This window comes from Humulus lupulus, chromosome 5, assembly GCF_963169125.1.
Source record: "Humulus lupulus chromosome 5, drHumLupu1.1, whole genome shotgun sequence".
NCBI lineage: Eukaryota > Viridiplantae > Streptophyta > Magnoliopsida > Rosales > Cannabaceae > Humulus > Humulus lupulus.
Window position 1 is genome coordinate 234,619,426 of NC_084797.1, and position 20,349 is coordinate 234,639,774.

Genomic DNA, 20,349 nt, shown 5'->3' on the forward strand with positions numbered 1-20,349 from the left:
TAATTTAAGAGTGGAGAATAATAACGAAGAAGGGTGCTAAAGTTGTGGATTTTTTTTCAAAGAAATTTGGTATTAATGATAGTATGGTGGTGGCTGACATGACTCTCCCAGAAAAAAGAAATTGTGAATAAAAAAATATAAAATAAAATTGAGAAGATAAAAGATAAAGTAAAAAGAGGCTTCAAAATAAAAGAGGTATTTTTTTGGAAACAAAACAAATAATATCTTTAGTTTGTAATGTTAGAATAGGGGGTCAATTTAATACTTATGGACAGAAACTCAATTATCCCTTCAACAATAAAACAGTCGCAGTTACATCGACCAAATTAAGAAAACGATAGTGAAAAAAAAGGTTGAAAAAACTTTTCTTGGCAAACAAGAAAGTCGACTGAAAAAGAAAGGTGTTCTTTTTAAGTTTTTTATTTTTAACAACGATTATATTGTGACTTACATTTCATTTAATCTAAAACTCAAAAAAGTGTGTCTAGTAAACCTGTCCCACTGCCATTGTTGAATACGAATCTTCCACCCGACATCATTCTTTGAATTATTAAAACCAAAGTTAATAGAACTATAGGAAAAGTAAAATAAGAAAAATAAAGTTAAAATTATGATTGAATTTATAGCCTTATTAAAAGAAAAACTCTAATAATATTTGATTATGGTTGCTTAATTACATCATTTCATAGTATCAGTCTTTAACTAGATGACTTAATCATTTGTAAGTATGTTAATTTTGTCTTGTTCCGTAAACTTATAAAATTAAAATTAAAATAAAACTCATTTTATATGAATATATAGATTGTAGAGAACTAGGATTTAAGATATCAAATTATCAGTAATTTTCTTCCCATCCAAGCGTACATTTTCTTCTCAACTTTTATTTCCAACCATTTTCTCTCCTACCAAACATAAAGTTGGGATTGAATTTTTCGTCGTTGTTTTGCAAAAATGGCGAGAGACGGCAATTTGAAGACGTGGGTATCTGACAAATTAATGTCATTGTTGGGATATTCTCAACCAACCCTTGTTCAGTATTTGATTGGGTTATCTAAGCAATCAAATTCACCAACTGATGTGATGAGTAAGCTTGTGGAGTTTGGATTATCTTCTTCCATGGAAACTCGTGTGTTTGCTGAAGAAATCTACAACAGAGTGCCTCATAAAGCATCATCCGGGTTGAGTGTTTATCAGAAGCGTGAGAAAGAAGCGGCCATGGTTGCGAGGAAGACGTATGCTCTACTGGATGACGATGACGATGAGCAGAGACAAGTGAGAAGACGAGCAGACTCAGATGGAGAAATGTTAACGGAGTCAAAGTTATCGAAAAAGGATGAAGATAAGGCTATTCGAAGGTATAATGATCTTGATACTTTAAGAAGGTTTTCAAGACAAGAATATTTGAAGAAACGAGAACAAAAGAAGCTCGAGGAAATTAGAGATGACATAAAAGATGAGCAGTATCTATTTGAAGGTAAGAAACTTAGTGAAGCAGAAAATCGTGAATTGAGGTATAAGAAGGGAATATATGAGCTTGTGGAGAAACAGACAGAGACAGAGGCAACTGATTATGTAAGTGAGTATAGGATGCCTGATGCCTATGATGATCAGGATGCTGGTGTTGATCAGGAGAAGAGATTTGCTGTGGCTGTGCAACGTTGCAGGGACCCAACTGCTGGAGACAAAAAGAACCCTTTTGAAGCCTGGGAAGAACATCAAATTGGCAGGGCAACATTGAAATATGGTTCAAGAAATAAAAAGCAAAGGTCTGATGATGATTACCAGTTTGTGTTCGACGACAGGGTTGATTTTATCAAGGCCTCTGTTATGGATGGTGATGAGTTTTCTGTTCAACGTGATGATTTACATGAGAAGTCAATTGCAGAATCAGCCTTTGAGAAGCTGCAGGAGGAGAGGAAAGGTTTGCCCATTTACCAACACCGTGAAGGGTTGCTCCAAGCTATGAATGATCATCAGGTTCTGGTTATTGTTGGTGAAACGGGCTCGGGAAAGACCACGCAGATTCCTCAGTATCTTCATGAAGCTGGGTACACAAAACGTGGGAAAGTTGGATGTACGCAGCCACGGCGAGTTGCTGCTATGAGAGTTGCAGCCAGGGTTGCTCAAGAAATGGGTGTCAAACTTGGGCATGAGGTTGGTTATTCCATTCGTTTTGAAGATTGTACATCTCACAAGACTGTTCTAAAGTACATGACAGATGGAGTGTTGTTGCGGGAGTTTCTCGGAGAACCTGATCTGGCGAGCTACAGCGGGGTGATGGTGGATGAGGCCCATGAAAGGACACTCTCAACTGACATTCTTTTTGGCTTACTAAAAGACATTGCTCGGTTAAGGCCTGATCTGAAGTTGCTTATTTCAAGTGCTACACTGGATGCAGAGAAGTTCAGTGGCTACTTTGATTCTGCACCAATTTATAACATCCCTGGTAGACGGTATCCTGTAGAAATACATTATACAAAAGTGCCTGAAGCTGATTACTTAGATGCTGCAATTGTGAGTGCACTTCAAATCCATGTGACACAGCCACCTGGGGATATATTGGTGTTCCTTACTGGCCAAGAAGAGATTGAGACAGCAGAAGAAATTATGAAGAACAGAATAAGGGGTCTTGGGGCAAAGATTGCTGAGTTGATCATCTGCCCCATATATGCCAACCTGCCAACAGAGGTACAATCTAAAATATTCAAACCAACGCCTGAAGGGGCAAGGAAGGTTGTCCTTGCCACGAATATTGCTGAGACATCACTAACCATTGATGGGATTAAATATGTCATTGATCCAGGTTTTTGCAAGTTAAAGTCGTACAATCCAAGGACTGGAATGGAGTCGTTGCTAATCACTCCAATATCCAAGGCATCAGCAAATCAGAGGGCAGGTCGATCTGGTCGAACAGGCCCAGGTAAGTGCTTTCGATTATATACTGCTTACAACTATTACAATAATTTAGATGATAATACTATGCCAGAAATACAACGAACTAATCTTGCACATGTGGTTCTTATGCTCAAGATCCTTGGTATTCGTGACTTATTACATTTTGATTTCATGGATCCACCACCTTCTGAAGCAATACTAAAAGCATTGGAACTGCTTTTTGCCTTGGGTGGCTTAAATGAAGTGGGTGAGTTGACCAAAGTGGGTAGAAGGATGGCAGAATTTCCTCTTGATCCCATGCTGTCGAAAGCCATTGTTGCTTCAGAGAAGTACAAGTGCTCAGATCAAATCATTTCCATTGCTGCTATGCTCTCTATTGGCAATTCAATATTTTACAGGCCAAAAGACAAACAAGTCCATGCTGACACTGCACGCATGAATTTTCATCTTGGGAATGTTGGAGACCACCTTGCGCTGCTTAAGGTCTACACTTCATGGAAAGAAACAAATTACTCAACTCAATGGTGTTACGATAATTACATACAAGTTAGGAGTATGAAACGTGCAAGAGATATCAGAGATCAACTTGAGGGACTTCTGGAGAGAGTTGAGATTGAGCTAGTCTCAAATCCCAATGATTTAGAAGCTATAAAGAAGTCGATCACTTCTGGTTACTTCCCTCATTCTGCTAGGCTGCAAAAGTATGGCTCTTATCGAACAGTCAAGCATCCACAAACAATCCATATACACCCCAGCTCAGGGCTTGCCCAGGTGCTTCCAAGATGGGTTGTATACCATAAATTAGTACTTACGAGCAAAGAATATATGAGACAAGTTACAGAACTAAAGCCAGAGTGGTTGGTCGAAATAGCCCCACATTACTACCAGCTTAAGGATGTTGAAGACTCGAGTACAAAGAAGATTCCTCGTGGAGAAGACCGTGCATCATAGGACAAAAAAAAAACAGGTTGCAACTTAGGAACAAGATTGAAGTGAATACGATTTTTTACACATGTACTAGTTTTGGGGTTCTACTAGTTTTTCCATGGTTTTCTTTTTTTTAAACATTGTACGGATGGACTATATATATATATACTGATGTAATGTTTAAGATCATAACTTTGAACATGTTTTAATCTTAGTTTTGGCCAATAGCTACGACATTGATTTCATTTGGTTTGTTTCTCCTTTGTTTTTGATGAATCAGCTAATAAATCTTGTTTTCATTCTTTTCTTGATAGAGTTTTTTAGCATTTGAAATACTGTCATTTTTTTTCACAAGTTAAGTGTATTGCTTTTCCTTATATTTGCAGGATGCTAAGGGAAATGATGTCAATCTCAACATCGACAAGAGAAAATTCCTCTTGATTGTCAATTTTGCTTCACAATGGTATAACTTTGACTGGCTTTGATTTCCACAATTATCTTTTCCTCCTTTGATTACTACTACACACAGTTTTTGAAGGGTCTTACCTGAAAAGACCCAAAAAGCGTGTTTGAAAGTCTTTTTACTTATTTTCTCTGTTTTTTTTTTTTACCTTTTTTCTTTTTTGGATGAGGGGTGACTGTTTGTTTAGTTAGTGGAAGCTTTGCAGTTATGAAATATCCTAGTGTATTTGTTGATTTAGCTTAGTAACAGTTCCTTTAAAATCTTTGGTGCAGTAGCTTGACCAATTCAAACTACACTGAGCTGAGTCAGTTGTATCAGAAATACAAAGACCAAGGTTTGCCTTGCCTCTATTATATTACTCTCTCATTGTTAATTGCTTTCAACAGAAATTAGCTCTCTCACTCATGCTATAATTGAGACTTGTTTAGTAAAATTCTTTCCTTGAGATGATATTAGTTAGTTTTTGTCTCTTTTCAACTGCCATAAGATGATCATTTTAGCCTTTCTTTTTTTCTTTTTGAAATGTATATATGCTGCTCCAATCTACAAGTACTTGAAGTCAAACAAAGGTAGTCTTTTTGGGGACAAAGAGGGGAAGGTTGTTGACCGTTATGCACCCACAATAATATATTGAATTAGCTTCTACTTGACCAAACCAACTAATAGATTTCTGGGTTTTTCTTGTTCTTACTCTTGCATTTTCTTTTCCTCATTTGCAGAAGGATTTAAAGAAGCTTTTGAGAGTTGCATGAGTCAGCTCTTGCCTCATAATCAATAAGTAACGAGTGTTAGTATGAATAAGCATCTCTCTCTCTCTCCATGTGTATAATGGCCCCATTGGTGGACATATACATACTCAAATTGTATTTTGTTTGTTACGATACCACTGGATTTATTAATTCGTTAGTTTGTCTAACTAACTTATAGCAGAAACACCTTAATGGTATTAGATCCATACTTCATTCTATCCTACCAACGAATCTCTATTTCAGATCATGGCAAACGATACCTCATCTACAAGTTCTGCAAACTCTAGTGCTCCTATAATATCACCCTTGTCACTTACTCCTTCTTCATCTTTCCGTAAGTCCACATCCAACAAACTTGACTTTCTTTATGAACTATCATATGTTCATGAAGAAAACAAGATTACCAATAACAACCTTCATTTGATTAACCCAATACCAAATCTTCCCAAAATCCATTACTCCTTTTACCCGGTCCATTAAAGCGCTCATCAAACCATCCTACAAAGCCCCAAAAGAATATATCCAAGCTTCTAAATTTAGCGAGTGTCAATTGAGACCTACTCCTGAGGTCCAATTCGTTACTTTACAAATCCCTCCTGAATTTATTCCCGAGTGGATTGCGTAAGGATTCACCCATATTCATTTTGGTGCCATTCGCTTAGCTATTTCCCTTCATGGCCGAAAGGGCCTTCCAATCGGCTGTCGAATAGGTCTGCTCGACACCCGAATGAGGAAATACCAACAAGCAAGTTACAACCATAGAAACTACATTAAACGCAAGAACAGTAATAACTACACTGTTTCCTAACTTTAATGTCTCTCAAAGACAACCGCTTGACTGATGCTTTCAAAGTAGAGGTCCAACTTTCTAGAATTGACTAAGATCTTACTTCCATTGGAGCTACTCTTCACTACCAGATGGCATACAGACTCCAAGATCACGCTCTAGATCTTTCTTTGCCAATAGCTGAAGACGCCTTACTGGTCTTGGTAGACTCTACCCAAGTTCCAACATGCACTCATATTCCAAGGAAAATCTCTACAGATGATCTTATGAAGATTTTGCCCAATTCATGGATAACAAACTATGAGATGCTCCATCAACCTCAAAAATTTGTCCAGACTCTTACTGAACCATCTTATCACAAGAAAGAAGATGCCTCTGTCGAAATAATCTTTGACAAAATTCAAACAAAGACTCCCAGTTGCTTTACCACCCAGTATATGATGGCCTCTATCACACCAGCTCATGTGGAAATCCAATCCTTTGATTCTCAAGGTAGCCCTATTTATGCTTTCGAATCTTTGGATGGACATAAATGTTGGGATGTTTGCAACTACAAAAGCTGCCTAAAAATAGAAGAAGACCTCCCAAAGCAAAAGCGACGTCCTAACTCAGGAAAACGACTTGAGCAACAACTAAATCAAGAAGAAAAAGGAATAGGATTGTTAGGCGAACCCTCTGGAAAGTTTGACTATATAGTTAAATATTCTGCTCCCAAAGACTTACCTGACTCTCTTCCAGAACCAACTAGATGGGACATTGAGCTTCCTCCAACCGGCTCCCAAGAGCCTCCACTTTCGGCTCCTCAACAAAACGTTTTTCCATGCTATAAAAAAACAGCAAAATGGATGCAACATCATGGAGAAGCTTTTCCTGCTCAAAATCAATTCCAACAAATTCCACAAGTATGTATGATGACTACTACTGATTATGAGTCAGATTTTCCTCCTCTCAAGAGATTTGATAAACAAGACGACCACGGTACGGTCTCTCACCAACCAAAGGTTCAAAACCCCACAACCAAGAACGCGAATGAGTCTTTCAAAAAAGTTTCTCCGGCCGAAGAAGTTCTCAACTGGCAATGAGAAAATATGATTGCCCAAAACAATGTCTTAAAGCAAGTCGAGTTACAAAATACCAGAATAGAGACGGCAGTAAAACAATCTCAGACTACTGTCATCAATAAACTCACTGCAAAGATCCAACAAACTCATGAAGAGTTTCTAGCCATCATCAAAGCAAACTCAGTCCCGATGCCAGTATTCCTGGCAAAAGAAGCCGAGATGAAGTCCCGATGTCCATTTGGACTTGGTAAGCTGGTTTGAACCTTTCTTGGTCCAAGAATGATTTTAAGGCTCTTCATCTCGGCTTCTTTTGCCAGGAATACTGGCCTCGGGACTGAGTTTGCTTTGATGATGGCTAGAAGCTCTTCATGAGTTTGTTGGATCTTTGCAGTAAGTTTATCGATGACAATAGTCTGAGATTGTTTTACTGCTGTCTCTATTCTAGTATTTTGTAACTCGACTTGCTTTAAGACCTTGTTTGGGGCAATCATATTTTCTCATTGCCAGTTGAGAACTTCTTCGGCCAGAGATACTTTTTTGAGAGACCCGTCCGTGTTCCTGGTTGTGAGGTTTTGAACATTTAGTTGGTGAAAGACCATACCTTGGTCGTCTTGTTTATCAAATCTCTTGAGAGGAGGAAAATCCGACTCATAATCAGTAGTAGGGGTGAGCATCGGTCGGTTTGGGCGGTTTTTTCACAACAAAAAATCCAGAATTCGGTTTTCGGTCCGGATTGGTGCAATCCAAAAACCGACCGAACCAAACCAGTTTAAAAAAAAACCGACCGTTTTGGACCGCGGTTTGGTCGGTTAAACCGAATTGATTATTGTTTTTTTTTTTTTTTGAAAGTTTTAATTAAAAATTTTGGATTGTTGGAATTCATTTTTGTGCATTTTTAAAACATAAATATATAGAACATAATTACATTTACAAATTTTAAAGTTTGAAACATAATTAAAAGTACAAATTTTAATAATTAATAATTATATATTATTATTTTATTAAGTTCGGTCGGTTTCGATTTTATTGGTCGGTTCACCCAAAATTTCAAAACCGACCGAACAGTGGCAGTTTGCACCGTCGGCGGTTTTTTCGGTTTTCGGTTTAAACGGTTTTGGTTTTTTCGGTGTTCGGTAGGTCGGTGTACACGGTTTTTTCGGTTTTTCAGATTTTATGCTCAGCCCTAATCAGTAGTAGTCATCATACATACTTGTGGAATTGATTTTGAGCAGGAAAAACTTCTCCATGATGTTGCATCCATTTTGCTGCTTTTTTGTAGCATGGCAAAACGTTCTGTTGAGGAGCCGAAAGTTGAGACTCTTGGGAGCCTGTTGGAGGAAGCTCAATGTCTCATCTAGTTGATCCTAGAGGAGATTCAGGTAAGTATTTGGGAGCATAATATTTTACTATATAGTCAAACTTTCCAGAGGGTTGGCCTAACAATTCTATTCATTTTTCTCCTTGATCTAGCTGTTGCTTAAGTCGTTTTCCTGAGCAATGAGGTCTTCTTCTATTTTTAAGCAGCTTTTGCAGTTGCAAACATCCCAATACTTATGTCCATCTGAATTTTCGAAGGCATATATAGGGATGCCTTGAGAATCAAATGATTGGATTTCCACATCAGCTGGTGTGACAGAGGCCATCATATACTGGGTGATAAAGCAATTGTGAGTCTTTGTTTGAGTTCTGTCAAAGATTATTTCGACAGAGTCATCTTCTTTCTTGTGATAAGATGGTTTAGTAAGAGTCTGGACAACTTTTTGAGGTTGATGGAGCATCTCATAGTTTGTTATCCATGAACTGGGCAAAATCTTCATAAGATCATCTGTAGAGATTTGCCTTGGAATATGAGTGCATGTTGGAACTTGGGTAGAGTCTATTGAGACCAGTAATGCTTCTTCAGCTGTTGGAGTCTATATGCCATCTGGTAGTGAAGAGTAGCTCCAATGGAAGTAAGATCTTGGTCAATTGCAGAAAGTTGGACCTCTACTTTGAAAGCGGTTGTCTTTGAGAGACATATTAAAGTTAGGAAACAGTGTAGTTATTAATGTTCATGCGTTTAATGTAGTTTCTATGCTTGCTTGATGGTATATCCTCATTCGGGTGTCGAGCAGACCCGTTCGACAGCCGATTGGAAGGCCCTTTCGGCCATGAAGGGAAATAGCTAAGCGAATGGCACCAAAATGAATATGGGTGAATCCTTGCACAATCCACTCGGGAATAAATTCAGGAGGGATTTGTAAAGTAACGAATTGGACCTCAGGAGTAGGTCTCAATTGACACTCGCTGAATTTAGAAGCTTGGATATATTCTTTTGGGGCTTTGTAGGATGGTTTGATGAGTGCTTTAATGGACCGGGTAAAATGAGTAATGAATTTTGGGAAGATTTGGTATGAGTTAATCAAAGGAAGGTTGTTATTGGTAATCTTGTTTTCTTCAGGAACAGATGATAGTTCATAAAGAAAGTCAAGGTTGTTGGTTGTGGACTTACGGAAAGATGGAGAAGGAGTAAGTGACAATGGTGATATTATAGGGGCACTAGAACTTGTAGATGAGGTTTTGTTTGCCATGATCTGAAATAGAGATTCGTCTGTAGGATAGGATGAAGTATGACTCTAGTACCATTAAGTATGGCTAGGATAGGATGAGGTTTCGTTTGTTATGTATTGCTGAATTTGTCACTTCATCTTGAAATGAGACCGATTTCGAGTTAGCCACAATTATATTAGATAGGGTAAGTGGCTGCACCGGTGCAACATTTTTATATTTCTTACACTTTGATTTTTTTTTTTTTCCAATTTTTTTATATGATGTTATACATTGTAATCATTAAAAACATCTTGCAAATTTAAGAAATTCTGAATAATTTACGGTGCCAAAAATAAAAATTTAACAGCTGAATTTTACACGTTTATACCAAAAAATAAGCACGAGTGCAACACATTGTTTTCGGCACTGTAATTTATTCATAATTTTTTGGAAATTTGTAGAATGTCTTAAATGTTACAATATATACGATTATATAAAAAATTATTGAAGTGTAGAAAATAATCCAAAAACAAAAACTGGCTGTACCAGTACAGCCAAAAAAGTATCCACACCGTAGTCATCCCCATCCTAGATATACTTGTATTATGCATACGAGATCTTTGTTTGTTGTGCACTTGTGCTTTGGAGGTTTTACGAGTGTCCTTGCTTTGCAAGACAGTGGGTATTGTTCTAATGATACATTAAGAAAATATTGGAGACCCAAGGTGTGATTTATTTATTTTTCTTCTTTGTTGCCTTGCTTCTTTGTTGCATTGTCAATAGTTTATCCATTATTAATATCAGCTGATTCAACAGCAGCCAGAATAAAAGGATAGGAAGTAATCCAAAAAATCAAAATCCAAATCAGTTCAAGTAAAAATATAATCCCAACTATTAACGTAAAATTGAATCTATGAAACTTGAGTTCTCTTCTCTACGATGGAAAAGACTGTGCTTGTGAATTGTATTTGTGGCTGCTGTTTTGATGCTGAGTTTTCAAAACCAAAATAAGATGGGTTGTGATGACAATTTGGGACAAAATCTGAAAATGGGTCTTTGCGTGGAGTCGAGTCTATGGCTCGTGATGGGTTTAGCAAGTTTGAATGACATTTTGTGAAGAGATCGTAAAATTAACATAAATAATTATTTGTGAAAACTAAATAAATCATGTGTTTTTTATATAAATATGGAATTTTTAACAACCATTTACATATATGTGCCTTTTTTAAGTTTTTGTTAATATTTTGGAAATAAGAATTAAAAAAAATTAAATATGGAAACTTTTTAATTCTAATATAAGTTAAATTTTCATAAAGCCCTAATAGCTTTTTTCCCTCTTTTCATCTCTTCATCATCGAATATGATCTTCACTCTCTCTTTCTCTTGTACTCACACTATAATCTCTCTCTCCATCTCTTACTATGCATCTTCATCATCTCCATGCTCACCATGTATTTCGATCTAGGTTGTCATGGTGCTTACGAGGCCGCCTAACAGTTCAATGAAGTGGTGGGTTTTGTCGAGGTAATCAAATTGGGGAAAAAAATTCACGTTGTGAAGTTGAGAACCTCCAAAAAAATTTCTCATCCAAGATTCTCCATTTTTTCAGATGGTGTTCTTTGCTATAGCAAGTTCATGTTGCCAGAGAAAATGATTTCCATTCATCTTCTTCCATAGAGACTTTTTAGGGATACAAAAATAGGTAAGCAAAATTGAAATTGCAATTTTGTATGAGTTAGATTTGATATGAACTATAAATTATATTGATTGAAGGTTTGCTATATAGGTTTAATTTTGCTTGATTTCACATGTTAATCCGTTGTTCATAATATCAACATTTCTATGGTTTTATGTGTGTTGCTCTATTTTGTTGTTTGTCTCTAAATAAAGTAACCTAGAAGATAACTTGCTTGTCCAACTAGGACTACAAAGTTACTTGTCACTTGATTATTTACTATATTTGCCACAAAAAATAAGCTGGTAGTTATAATTTTTATTGATTGAATAATGTAAGGATCAATTGATTTTGGCAAAAGTAACTTGCCATTAGATTTTTTATTTTTTAGCATTTTTTAGCTTAATGAAGTAACCTAGGATGTACTGTAATTTTAATGGAAAAATTACAACTAACACGGTAATTTAAAAAAAGAAATTGATTTATACGGTAATCCAAAATAATTACTAAAATACGGTCTATATATACAAACAGTCGTTCAAGCTTTTCCAAGCATACTATAAATCCTTTCTTCTCCTGTGATAGAATTAAATTAAATTATTTATATGAGATATATTAATTGAATATAAAAACATTGATGATGTATGGGTATTCATATATATATAATATTCTTAGGAGATATTTGCGGCGAAAATATATAAGTTTTTCACTTTATAACACTTAAATACTTAAGTCTTGTTTTTAGCGGTTAAAATACCTTCCGTTAACATTTCTTGGCATCCGTTGGTACCTAGCCCTTAAGTACCAGGTAAGTGCCTACATGTCACTTTTTGATTGGTCTAAGTGGATATTTTTAATTAAAAAATCCATTTATATATTTAAAAATTAAATAAAAATCATTAAAAGTCTAATAAAAAATAAAAAATGATTTGAAATTCATTTTTTTAATATAAATTAAATTTAAAAATCATTAATTAAATTTCCTAAAACTAAAAGACTAATAAAAAATAAAACAAAAATCTTGTTAATAACTAATAAAATCTAAAACTTAAAAACTGAAAAACCAAAGCTTGGTCTCTCCATTTCCCCTTTCTTCTTCTTCTTCTTCTTCTTCTTCTTCCCAGGTCTACCACCACCGGAGTTTTGGGGCGACTGGCAATGCGACGGGGTGGAGTTATGGTGTGACGGAGATCGGAGACGGAGGTTTGCAAGCTTCTCAGATCTTGGCGATAGTACTGTCGAGTTCGGGGCTTCTCAGATCAATAGTCGAAGTCGGCGGGGTTGGTGCTTCTCAGATCTTGGGGATAGTACTGTCGAGTTCGGGGCTTCTTAGATCAATAGTCGGTGTCGGCTGGGTTGGTGCTTCTCAGATCTGGGTAGTCATAGTTGGGGCTAGAGAAGACAAATCTATACGGATGGTGTTCGACGTGAACAAATCGTGAACAAATCGGTGTTGGGTTTTCATTGGAGTATTCGTTTCCAGAAATTGGGTTTTCAACGAGATTCGAGTGTGTTTGGAGTATTCGGTGTTGGGTCATGGACTGAGAACATTGGGCGCTAAACTCGCAAGCAACAAGAAGGGAAGAGCTACAATGGTCTCAACTTGTTTATGGAGTTTTTTTTTCTGTGTATGTGAAATGGTACCGATAATTGTTGAAAAATGGTTTTGGGGTTTTATATGAATAATGATGTTGATAGTGTTGAAGATAATTAAAACAATGGTTTGATGACGATAAAATAAATGCATTGATTTGTACAGATTTTGAGATTAGTTTTGATTATGAGATTCGATTGAAATGTTAATTTTTTATGATTTGAGAATATAAGTTTTGTAATTGTTCGTGAATATGAACAAGCTTGGGTTTGTAAATCTGGAAACAATTCATTCTTTAGCTCTTAATTATTTTAATTTTGATAATGTTTTAATTTTTAATTAGCTAATTATCAGATTTTTAATTATATTTTTAGTTTTAGTGATTTAATCAATGATATTTAATTTTAGTTCAGTTAAAATATGAATTTTAAATAATTTTTAATTTTTTATTAGATTTTTATTTAATTTTTAAATATATAAATGAATTTTTTAATTAAAAATATCCCCTTAAACCAATCAAAAAGTGTCATGTAGGCACTTACCTGGTACTTAACGGCCAGGTACCAACGGATGCCAAGAAATGTTAACGGAAGGTACTTTAGCCGTTAAAAACAAGACTTAGGTATTTAAGTGTTATAAAGTGAAAAACTTAAGTATTTTCGCCGCAAATATCCCTATTCTTAATTAAACAAATGACATATTTCTTTTTTATTTTATTACTTTCATATTATATATACAATGTAAATTTATTTATTAATATTAAAAGAAATATTTACATTTATATAGATTATTATAGTGTATACATTATAATATATAATTAATTGAAATTAATATTAATAATTATATGTTACAATATGCAGTTAAAGATAATCACAATATCATTATTATTTGAATATTTTTAAAAATGTTAGCTACAAAATAAATTTCTTACTTTCTAGTTTTAAAAAAATTTGTTACAAAAATGATTTTTTTTTTAGTTATAAAGTAGTCTATAAGACATTTTTTTCTTCCATAAATTGTTCACAAAAATGTAAAAATTATTTTACTAAAATGTAACATATGTTTACTTGTTATAATGTAGTACCAATTGTTATTGGTTTAATAATTGTGTGTTACAATATAGTTGTTAATAGTCGCCATTTTAAATTTTGAATATTTTTAGATTAGATTTGTAAATCTTTGTTACCATCATTTTGATGTTAAAATTATAAATTATTTTTGTAAATGTTAGTTACAAAAATATACTTTTTAGTTATAAAACTAGTTTTGTTAAAAACTGATTTTTGTAACAAATGTTTATAAGTTTGTAAACATTGTTCACAAAAACATCACATATAACTAGTTTTTATTTACAATTTTGCAACTTCGTATTTACATTTATGCCCCTCCGTGTTTTTGTACAAAAGCTCCGTATTTTTGTAATGCACCGTATTTTTCATATATATATTTTAAGTTTTAGTGCATTTTGGTAGATTTCCCAATTTTAATTTATTGAATTTGGTGAATGTTAATTGATTTTGGAAAAAGTAACCTCATAGTGGAAAAAGCAACCTATTACTTTATTTATTTCATTATTTTAGCTTAATGAAGTAACATGGTATGAACATGCTATTTGAATTGATTGACCTTGGGGAACATTAATTGGTATAAAAAAAATACCCTGGTATTGCAAAATGTACATTGTCAATTGTTTATATGCATTGTTTTGCTCAATTAAGTAACCTGGTACCTACAATTTCTTATTTATAATTTTTTTTCAATGTTTAAATAATGTAACCTGGTATTCTAAAGTTTTGTTTAATTTTGTATTAGGTTACATTATTCATAATACACTTATTGGTTGTGATTTTATATTATTTATGTATCTTTTTTCATGTCAAACCATACAACACCAGTATTTTCCAAGTTATTGAAGAAAACAAAATGTTTATAGTCAACATTAAAGATACATATACAACAATTGACTATTTTCTATTGCTTACACACATATATTGATTTTGATCAGGTGGCATCTCCTTCATATCAACCTCTCTATCCAAGATCAATCCTCCACATAGCTACTATAAAAAGTAACCTTGTATTTTTTTGACACTATAAAAAGAACCTAGAACAATTACAAGTGTAAGAAATGCAACAACAAAAAGTAACTTGGTACCTTGCAATTTATAAAATTAATAAATACAACAACAAAAAATAACATATGATACTTTGCAATACTTCTTAGACACCATAAAAGTAACGCATAACAATTACAAGTATAACAAAGACAACAACAAAAAGTAACTTGGTACTCTGCAATCTATATCAAAATTAACAACAAAATACAAAAATAAAATAAAAAATTAAGCATGAACATTCTATTTTAGATAAAGAGTGCCCTTAACAATATTCCTAGTTGTGATGTTACATCAATCACTTTTATTTTCATGTTATAATATATATTTTGACATTTTTTATACATTCAAATTAAAATTAAAATAAATAAATAAAATTATTCCAAATTTCAATTTTACCCATGTTATATACGTGTATTTACACATATTGAGTAGACAAAATAATAAAAAAAATGATTTATTTTTGTAAAATAAATAAAAAAAAAGAAAAAAAAAGATATATGTTACAAAATAGATATATATTTTAAAATAAATGAGATGTAATGACAAAAATACCCAAAATAATAACACAAATCTTTAAATAACAAACTAATAAATAAAATATGGCTTTATTTGAAAAAAATTAAAAATATGGAAATATTCTTCCACACAATTAGCTTAAGTTAGGAAAAATTTATAGACTAAGGAAAACCTTAAAATGTCCATATTTATGAAATGAAAGTTAAAAAAATCCATACCTCACATAATTTCCACATAAATCATTTTGTTGGAGAATTTTTTTAATACCGTGCATAAAAAAATTAGTTAGATAAATTAATCTTTTTTAAAGAAGTATATATTTTGTGTTAGGTCATCTTTCTTTAATAAAGTGTTATAACAGTGGTGTATTGTTGTATTTTAGCATATTCTAAAAAATATATGACTTCAATAGTGTTATAAAATATGTGTTATGTTAAAAGTTGTGTCAAATTTGACACACAAAATACAATATTGGTCAAATTTGACACACAATAAATTTTACACTTTTGAGCTAACATTTTGCCACTAATTAATATAATTTATCCCATTAATGAGGAAATTACATTTTAAATGAGTTTTTAATAAAGTGCAAAAATATGGCTTTTTTAAAAATATATATTCTATGGATTTTTTTAAGAATTTTCATATTTATGGGTTTAGTTTCCCATATTTTCTGTGGAGCTGGTGCGCATCGACACCACGGCCAAAGCTAGAGGTGGTTCACCGTGGAGATGGGTGCGCATCGCACCTGGTGGTGTCGCACCTATGGTCTCGAACGGAGGGTCGCGAATTCGTCGGAGCTGGGTTCTGCTTTGGGGTCACAGATTTGCCGGAGCTAGAAGGGATTTGCGCTGGCCACAGCTGGAGGGGATGGTGTGGCTAGGTTTAGAGAGAGAAAGGATTAGTGTGGCTAGATTTGGAGAGAGAAAGGATTTGTATGACTGAGATTTGAGAGATAATAGTAGAATGTTAATTACAATAGAACTCCTATTTGGCTAATGTATTTTGTTTTTAAATTTAGCTTCTATAATTAATTTTTTTTAACATAATTTAGCTTCCATATTTAATTAGTTGGCAATTGTGTTTCTCATACTTTGTGTTTTTTATTTAATAAATTTTCTCATACAAATTAGGAAAAGTATAATCCAAGCTTTTTAAAAAAACATTATTTATTTGTTTAATTTTATTTTGTATATTTCAATAAAAATTAAATGACTTAATTAATTTTTCACCAAAATCTACACTATCTATTAAGGATACCTTAGTATGTTAAGTTGTTTAAATAAAAGATTAAACCATGTGTGTCTGAGTTTAAATAAAAGATTAAACCATGTGTGTTTGTATTTAACAGGAATGTAATACTGTCTATTAAAATCCCACATCAATTGAGTATGAGAATCCCACATGTATGAGATTAATGAATGATTTTCACCTTATAAGTTATTATTATTTTTGGAGTGATTGACTTTCACACATAATCTATGCATTTGGTTTTAAAAATATTAAACATTAGTTATTTATTAACTTAATCAAACCCATTTTCAGAGATAGAAATGACAAAATAAAAAAATATTAAATTGGTTAGAAAAAACAAGTAATTATTTGATTAAATTCATACTCATGTCATTTTTACATTTAAAAAAAAATCTAAATAATAATTGTATATGATTTTTCATTTTTTAGTGGAACCAAACCCTTACTATGTTAATGGCAGACAAGATCAGAAAACCTCAGAGACAACCAAGATTAAGATAATTACAAAAAAAAATGAAAAAAAAATACAAAATACCAATTTTTTTTTTTTTGTATGGGCATATCACCATAAGTGCAAGGCTCAAAGACTACTCTTTACACTTTAAATTGTTGTGTTAGCTGAGTTAGGATCTATCATCAAAGGTATCAAAGACATCAAAGACCGAGTCGTGCAAAGCTTTTTCTCATGGATATAATAATACTATATAATAACATCAAATAAACCAGAGAGAATAAACTTGGAAAGTACCATACATACATATAGATATATAAATCTGTACAGAGAATATATATGATAACATTAAAGTAGTCTAATGGAGACCACCTTTAATCTGATCCTATTGTTTGGTTTTGGCATTCTTTTTTTTTCTTTCTCTTTTTTCCCTCTTTTCTTTTTTGTTGCCTTGCCTCCTTATACACAGCATTGTCAATATATAACTATTATCATCAAGAATCAGTAATGAATAAAGAACTGTACATTCGCACGGTTACCAGTTATAATCATCAACGGCTGTTAAAGTGGAGGATGATCTATCATCTTCTTCCTCAAGTTCCATCTCTGGCTCTGCAGAACCAAATTCAGCTGATTCAACAGCAGCCAGACTCTTCAAGTCAACCACTGAGAGCTCGTCGAGATGTCTCACCACCAAATCTGCAGCCCCAAGCTCGTAAACTGGATGCTTGCTTGCAACAGCCACACACTTCATGCGAGTATCATGGGCAGCTTCCACAGTTTGATTCGAATTACCAAACACAATGCAGCGTTCAGGTATGAACTGTAGAAGCTGAGCAGCATAGACAAACATTTCTGGATCAGGCTTTCCCCTATGAACATCCTCCGCAGCCACAATCACATTGAAGTATCCTTCAATACCGATCATTCCAATCGCAGTCTCAAGAGCTTTTCTAGGACGTGTAGAAACCAATGCCATCGGTATCTTGTAATGCATCAAGACATTTACAAACTCTTTAGACCCTGCTCGTAATCTGTATACACCACCCTGCAAAGCTTGGTAAATTTCTTCCCTTCTAGCAGCCATTCTTCTCAGCTGAGCTGGATCTCTCGACCAGCAAAGAACTTCAGAGATTGCCTGCTCGTTTTTCATACCTTCTACTCTTCGAAGAATGAAGGCTTGGGGGCGAGGCTTCCCTTCTTCTTCAGCAAGAACGAGCCAAGCTTGCCTCTCGAGATCAGGGTTATCTTCTATCAAAACACCTTCCCACTCAAATATAGCACCTAACCAACCGCAACCCATTCTTTCTTGTCGAAGCAAAGGATTATGCAGTGATGGGTTATCTGCTTTATTCTCTGGTGGCCACAAACCAGGCTTTCCCTCTAAACCAGTACCAATCTGATAACTCCAATCCTGGGGAATCCTATCCTCCTTATAAGAATAAGCCTCTTTTGTCAGCTCCATGGCAAGGGCCTTAATAGGTGGAACTACCAAAAGACCAAGTTTCAATCTTGGCAAAGGAGAGGATGCAATAAGCCTTTGACCATAGAATTTAGTTACAGGGAAATGACAAGTTTTAGGAGATTTTCTCTTGCTAGGCACATCCTTAACCAAAGAGCCTCCATAAAGAGGTCTATGCCCAAGAAGAGATGTTGTTGCAGCTAATGATTCAACCATCTTTGCTTCTGAGTTTTACAAAGTTCAATCCAACTTAGAATAACCAAGTCCTCTTCTTATACAAAATACCCAAATCCAAATCCAGAACCAACTTTGAAACCTATAACACCTACCCAAGTTAGGATATATTTAGCACTACACTGCAACAATCCTCTATGGGGCAAAGAAGTCGATATTTTTTATTTATTAATATTATTATTCTTTAGCAGCAGAAAAAAGGTAAAGAAAAGAACACTTTTTTTCTTTCTCACACAGACTCAAAATCAATGCCAAAGAACCACCATAAACACCCCCTTCAAGCTAAAACCAACTATCCCCAATTAAAACCCAACTCCTAAGCCCCAAATTAGCAATAGCCAAGAGCTTAAAAAGCCATAAAAACCCAAAATTACTGAACCACGCTATATATAGAGAAGATTACACCCCCAAAATCTCAGCAAAAGACAACTCTTTTAAACTCCAAATTTAACCAGATTTTCAATTCCAACCAAATATATACCCAAAAAAAAACTATATGTATATACAAAACAAACTGAGATTAAAAAAAACTACAACACCTCAACAATCCAGAAAAACAAAACAAATACATAAAATAAAAAAAGCTAAAAACGAAAACCTGGTATTGAAGAAGAATTTGAACCCTGAAATATCAGAGGAAGAGAGAGACTGAGAATTATGAAAGAGAAGGATTAGATGAAACTCTTCCTTCACCTTTTAATACATATTTAGAATTTATTTATTTTCTGGGAGAATGGTGTTTTTTTTGTGGCTTATATAATATGAAGAAGCTCGGAAAGAAAGAGAGAGAGAACGGTCGGTCATGGCGGCGAAAGTGACCGAGTAAAGAAGCACGTGGCGAATAATTATATCACTGTTTTTTAAGCGAAGGTGACAGACGGGTGAGATTAGAGAAACCTACAGATTAAGATTTTGCCCCGGAATTTAGTAAATATTCACGGTACGGCCATTGTGTATCTTGCTCCGAGAGTTGGGAAGATCCTTGACACTGGGAAAAGTAGTTTTGATATTTTATAATAAGGAAATTACTTATTTTTTAATTAAAAAATATAAAAGGATAAAGAAAAATTGTGAATATTATTGGAATATGTAATTTATATCTAAAACTATCTAAATTAAAAATTATATAAAAAGAATTATTCTTGTTGCCAAAAACAAAAACAAAAACTTGGTTGTGAAGCCAAACCTTACTTACACGATTCTAAAAGGCTACTATTACTTGTAGGAAAAGAATAGTCTTTCTAGAGTTAGACTTTAATGTGGTTTTAGCTAAATTATACTTTTTAAATGTAATTATTTAATTAATAGTGCCTTAGACATGTCATAGTACATTTATATCTGTCTTGTATAAGGAAACCAAGTACCATAGAAATCTAAATTTTCTCTCCTAAATTATAAGCTTTTTTTTTTTTTTGGGGTTATTATGTTTTACCATTTAAAATTTAACAGATTATTATTTATGTTTGAAAATATGTATTTAAATAAATATTTGTGAGAACGAATTTAAGTAAATACTTAGTTGATTTGTTCAATTTTAAAAAACATATTACAAATTTTGAAAGGTAAATCATACCTATAATTTAGGTCATTGTAAAAGAGTATGATAGGTGAATTTTTTTTTACATTAATGTATTT

At 33.7% G+C, this 20,349-nt stretch overlaps 3 protein-coding genes across 3 annotated transcripts; 2 read left to right on the top strand and 1 right to left on the bottom strand.

The window, feature by feature from the left end:
- Positions 1-811: 811 nt before the first annotated feature.
- On the top strand, positions 812-10,155 carry LOC133780097 (pre-mRNA-splicing factor ATP-dependent RNA helicase DEAH1-like). The gene is made up of 4 exons (XM_062219975.1): positions 812-3,862; positions 4,209-4,285; positions 4,558-4,619; positions 8,162-10,155. Exon 1 carries the CDS (start codon positions 952-954, stop codon positions 3,844-3,846), a length of 2,895 nt encoding a protein of 964 aa, XP_062075959.1. The 5' UTR covers positions 812-951; the 3' UTR covers positions 3,847-3,862; positions 4,209-4,285; positions 4,558-4,619; positions 8,162-10,155.
- On the top strand, positions 5,733-10,155 carry LOC133778412 (uncharacterized). Its single transcript, XM_062218326.1, has 2 exons — positions 5,733-8,261; positions 8,353-10,155. Exon 1 carries the CDS (start codon positions 5,953-5,955, stop codon positions 6,901-6,903), a length of 951 nt encoding a protein of 316 aa, XP_062074310.1. The 5' UTR covers positions 5,733-5,952; the 3' UTR covers positions 6,904-8,261; positions 8,353-10,155.
- A 7,144-nt stretch (positions 10,156-17,299) lies between these two features.
- Positions 17,300-19,457, bottom strand: LOC133778413 (5-amino-6-(5-phospho-D-ribitylamino)uracil phosphatase, chloroplastic). Its single transcript, XM_062218327.1, has 2 exons — positions 19,313-19,457; positions 17,300-18,796 (listed from the first exon to the last, which is right to left on the bottom strand). Exon 2 carries the CDS (start codon positions 18,694-18,696, stop codon positions 17,554-17,556), a length of 1,143 nt encoding a protein of 380 aa, XP_062074311.1. The 5' UTR covers positions 18,697-18,796; positions 19,313-19,457; the 3' UTR covers positions 17,300-17,553.
- Positions 19,458-20,349: the final 892 nt, after the last annotated feature.

Coding starts and splice junctions, on each gene's coding strand:
- LOC133780097 (XM_062219975.1), top strand. CDS start 952: ATGGCGAGAGACGGCAATTTGAAGACGTGGGTATCTGACAAATTAATG.
- LOC133778412 (XM_062218326.1), top strand. CDS start 5,953: ATGGCATACAGACTCCAAGATCACGCTCTAGATCTTTCTTTGCCAATA.
- LOC133778413 (XM_062218327.1), bottom strand. CDS start 18,696: ATGGTTGAATCATTAGCTGCAACAACATCTCTTCTTGGGCATAGACCT.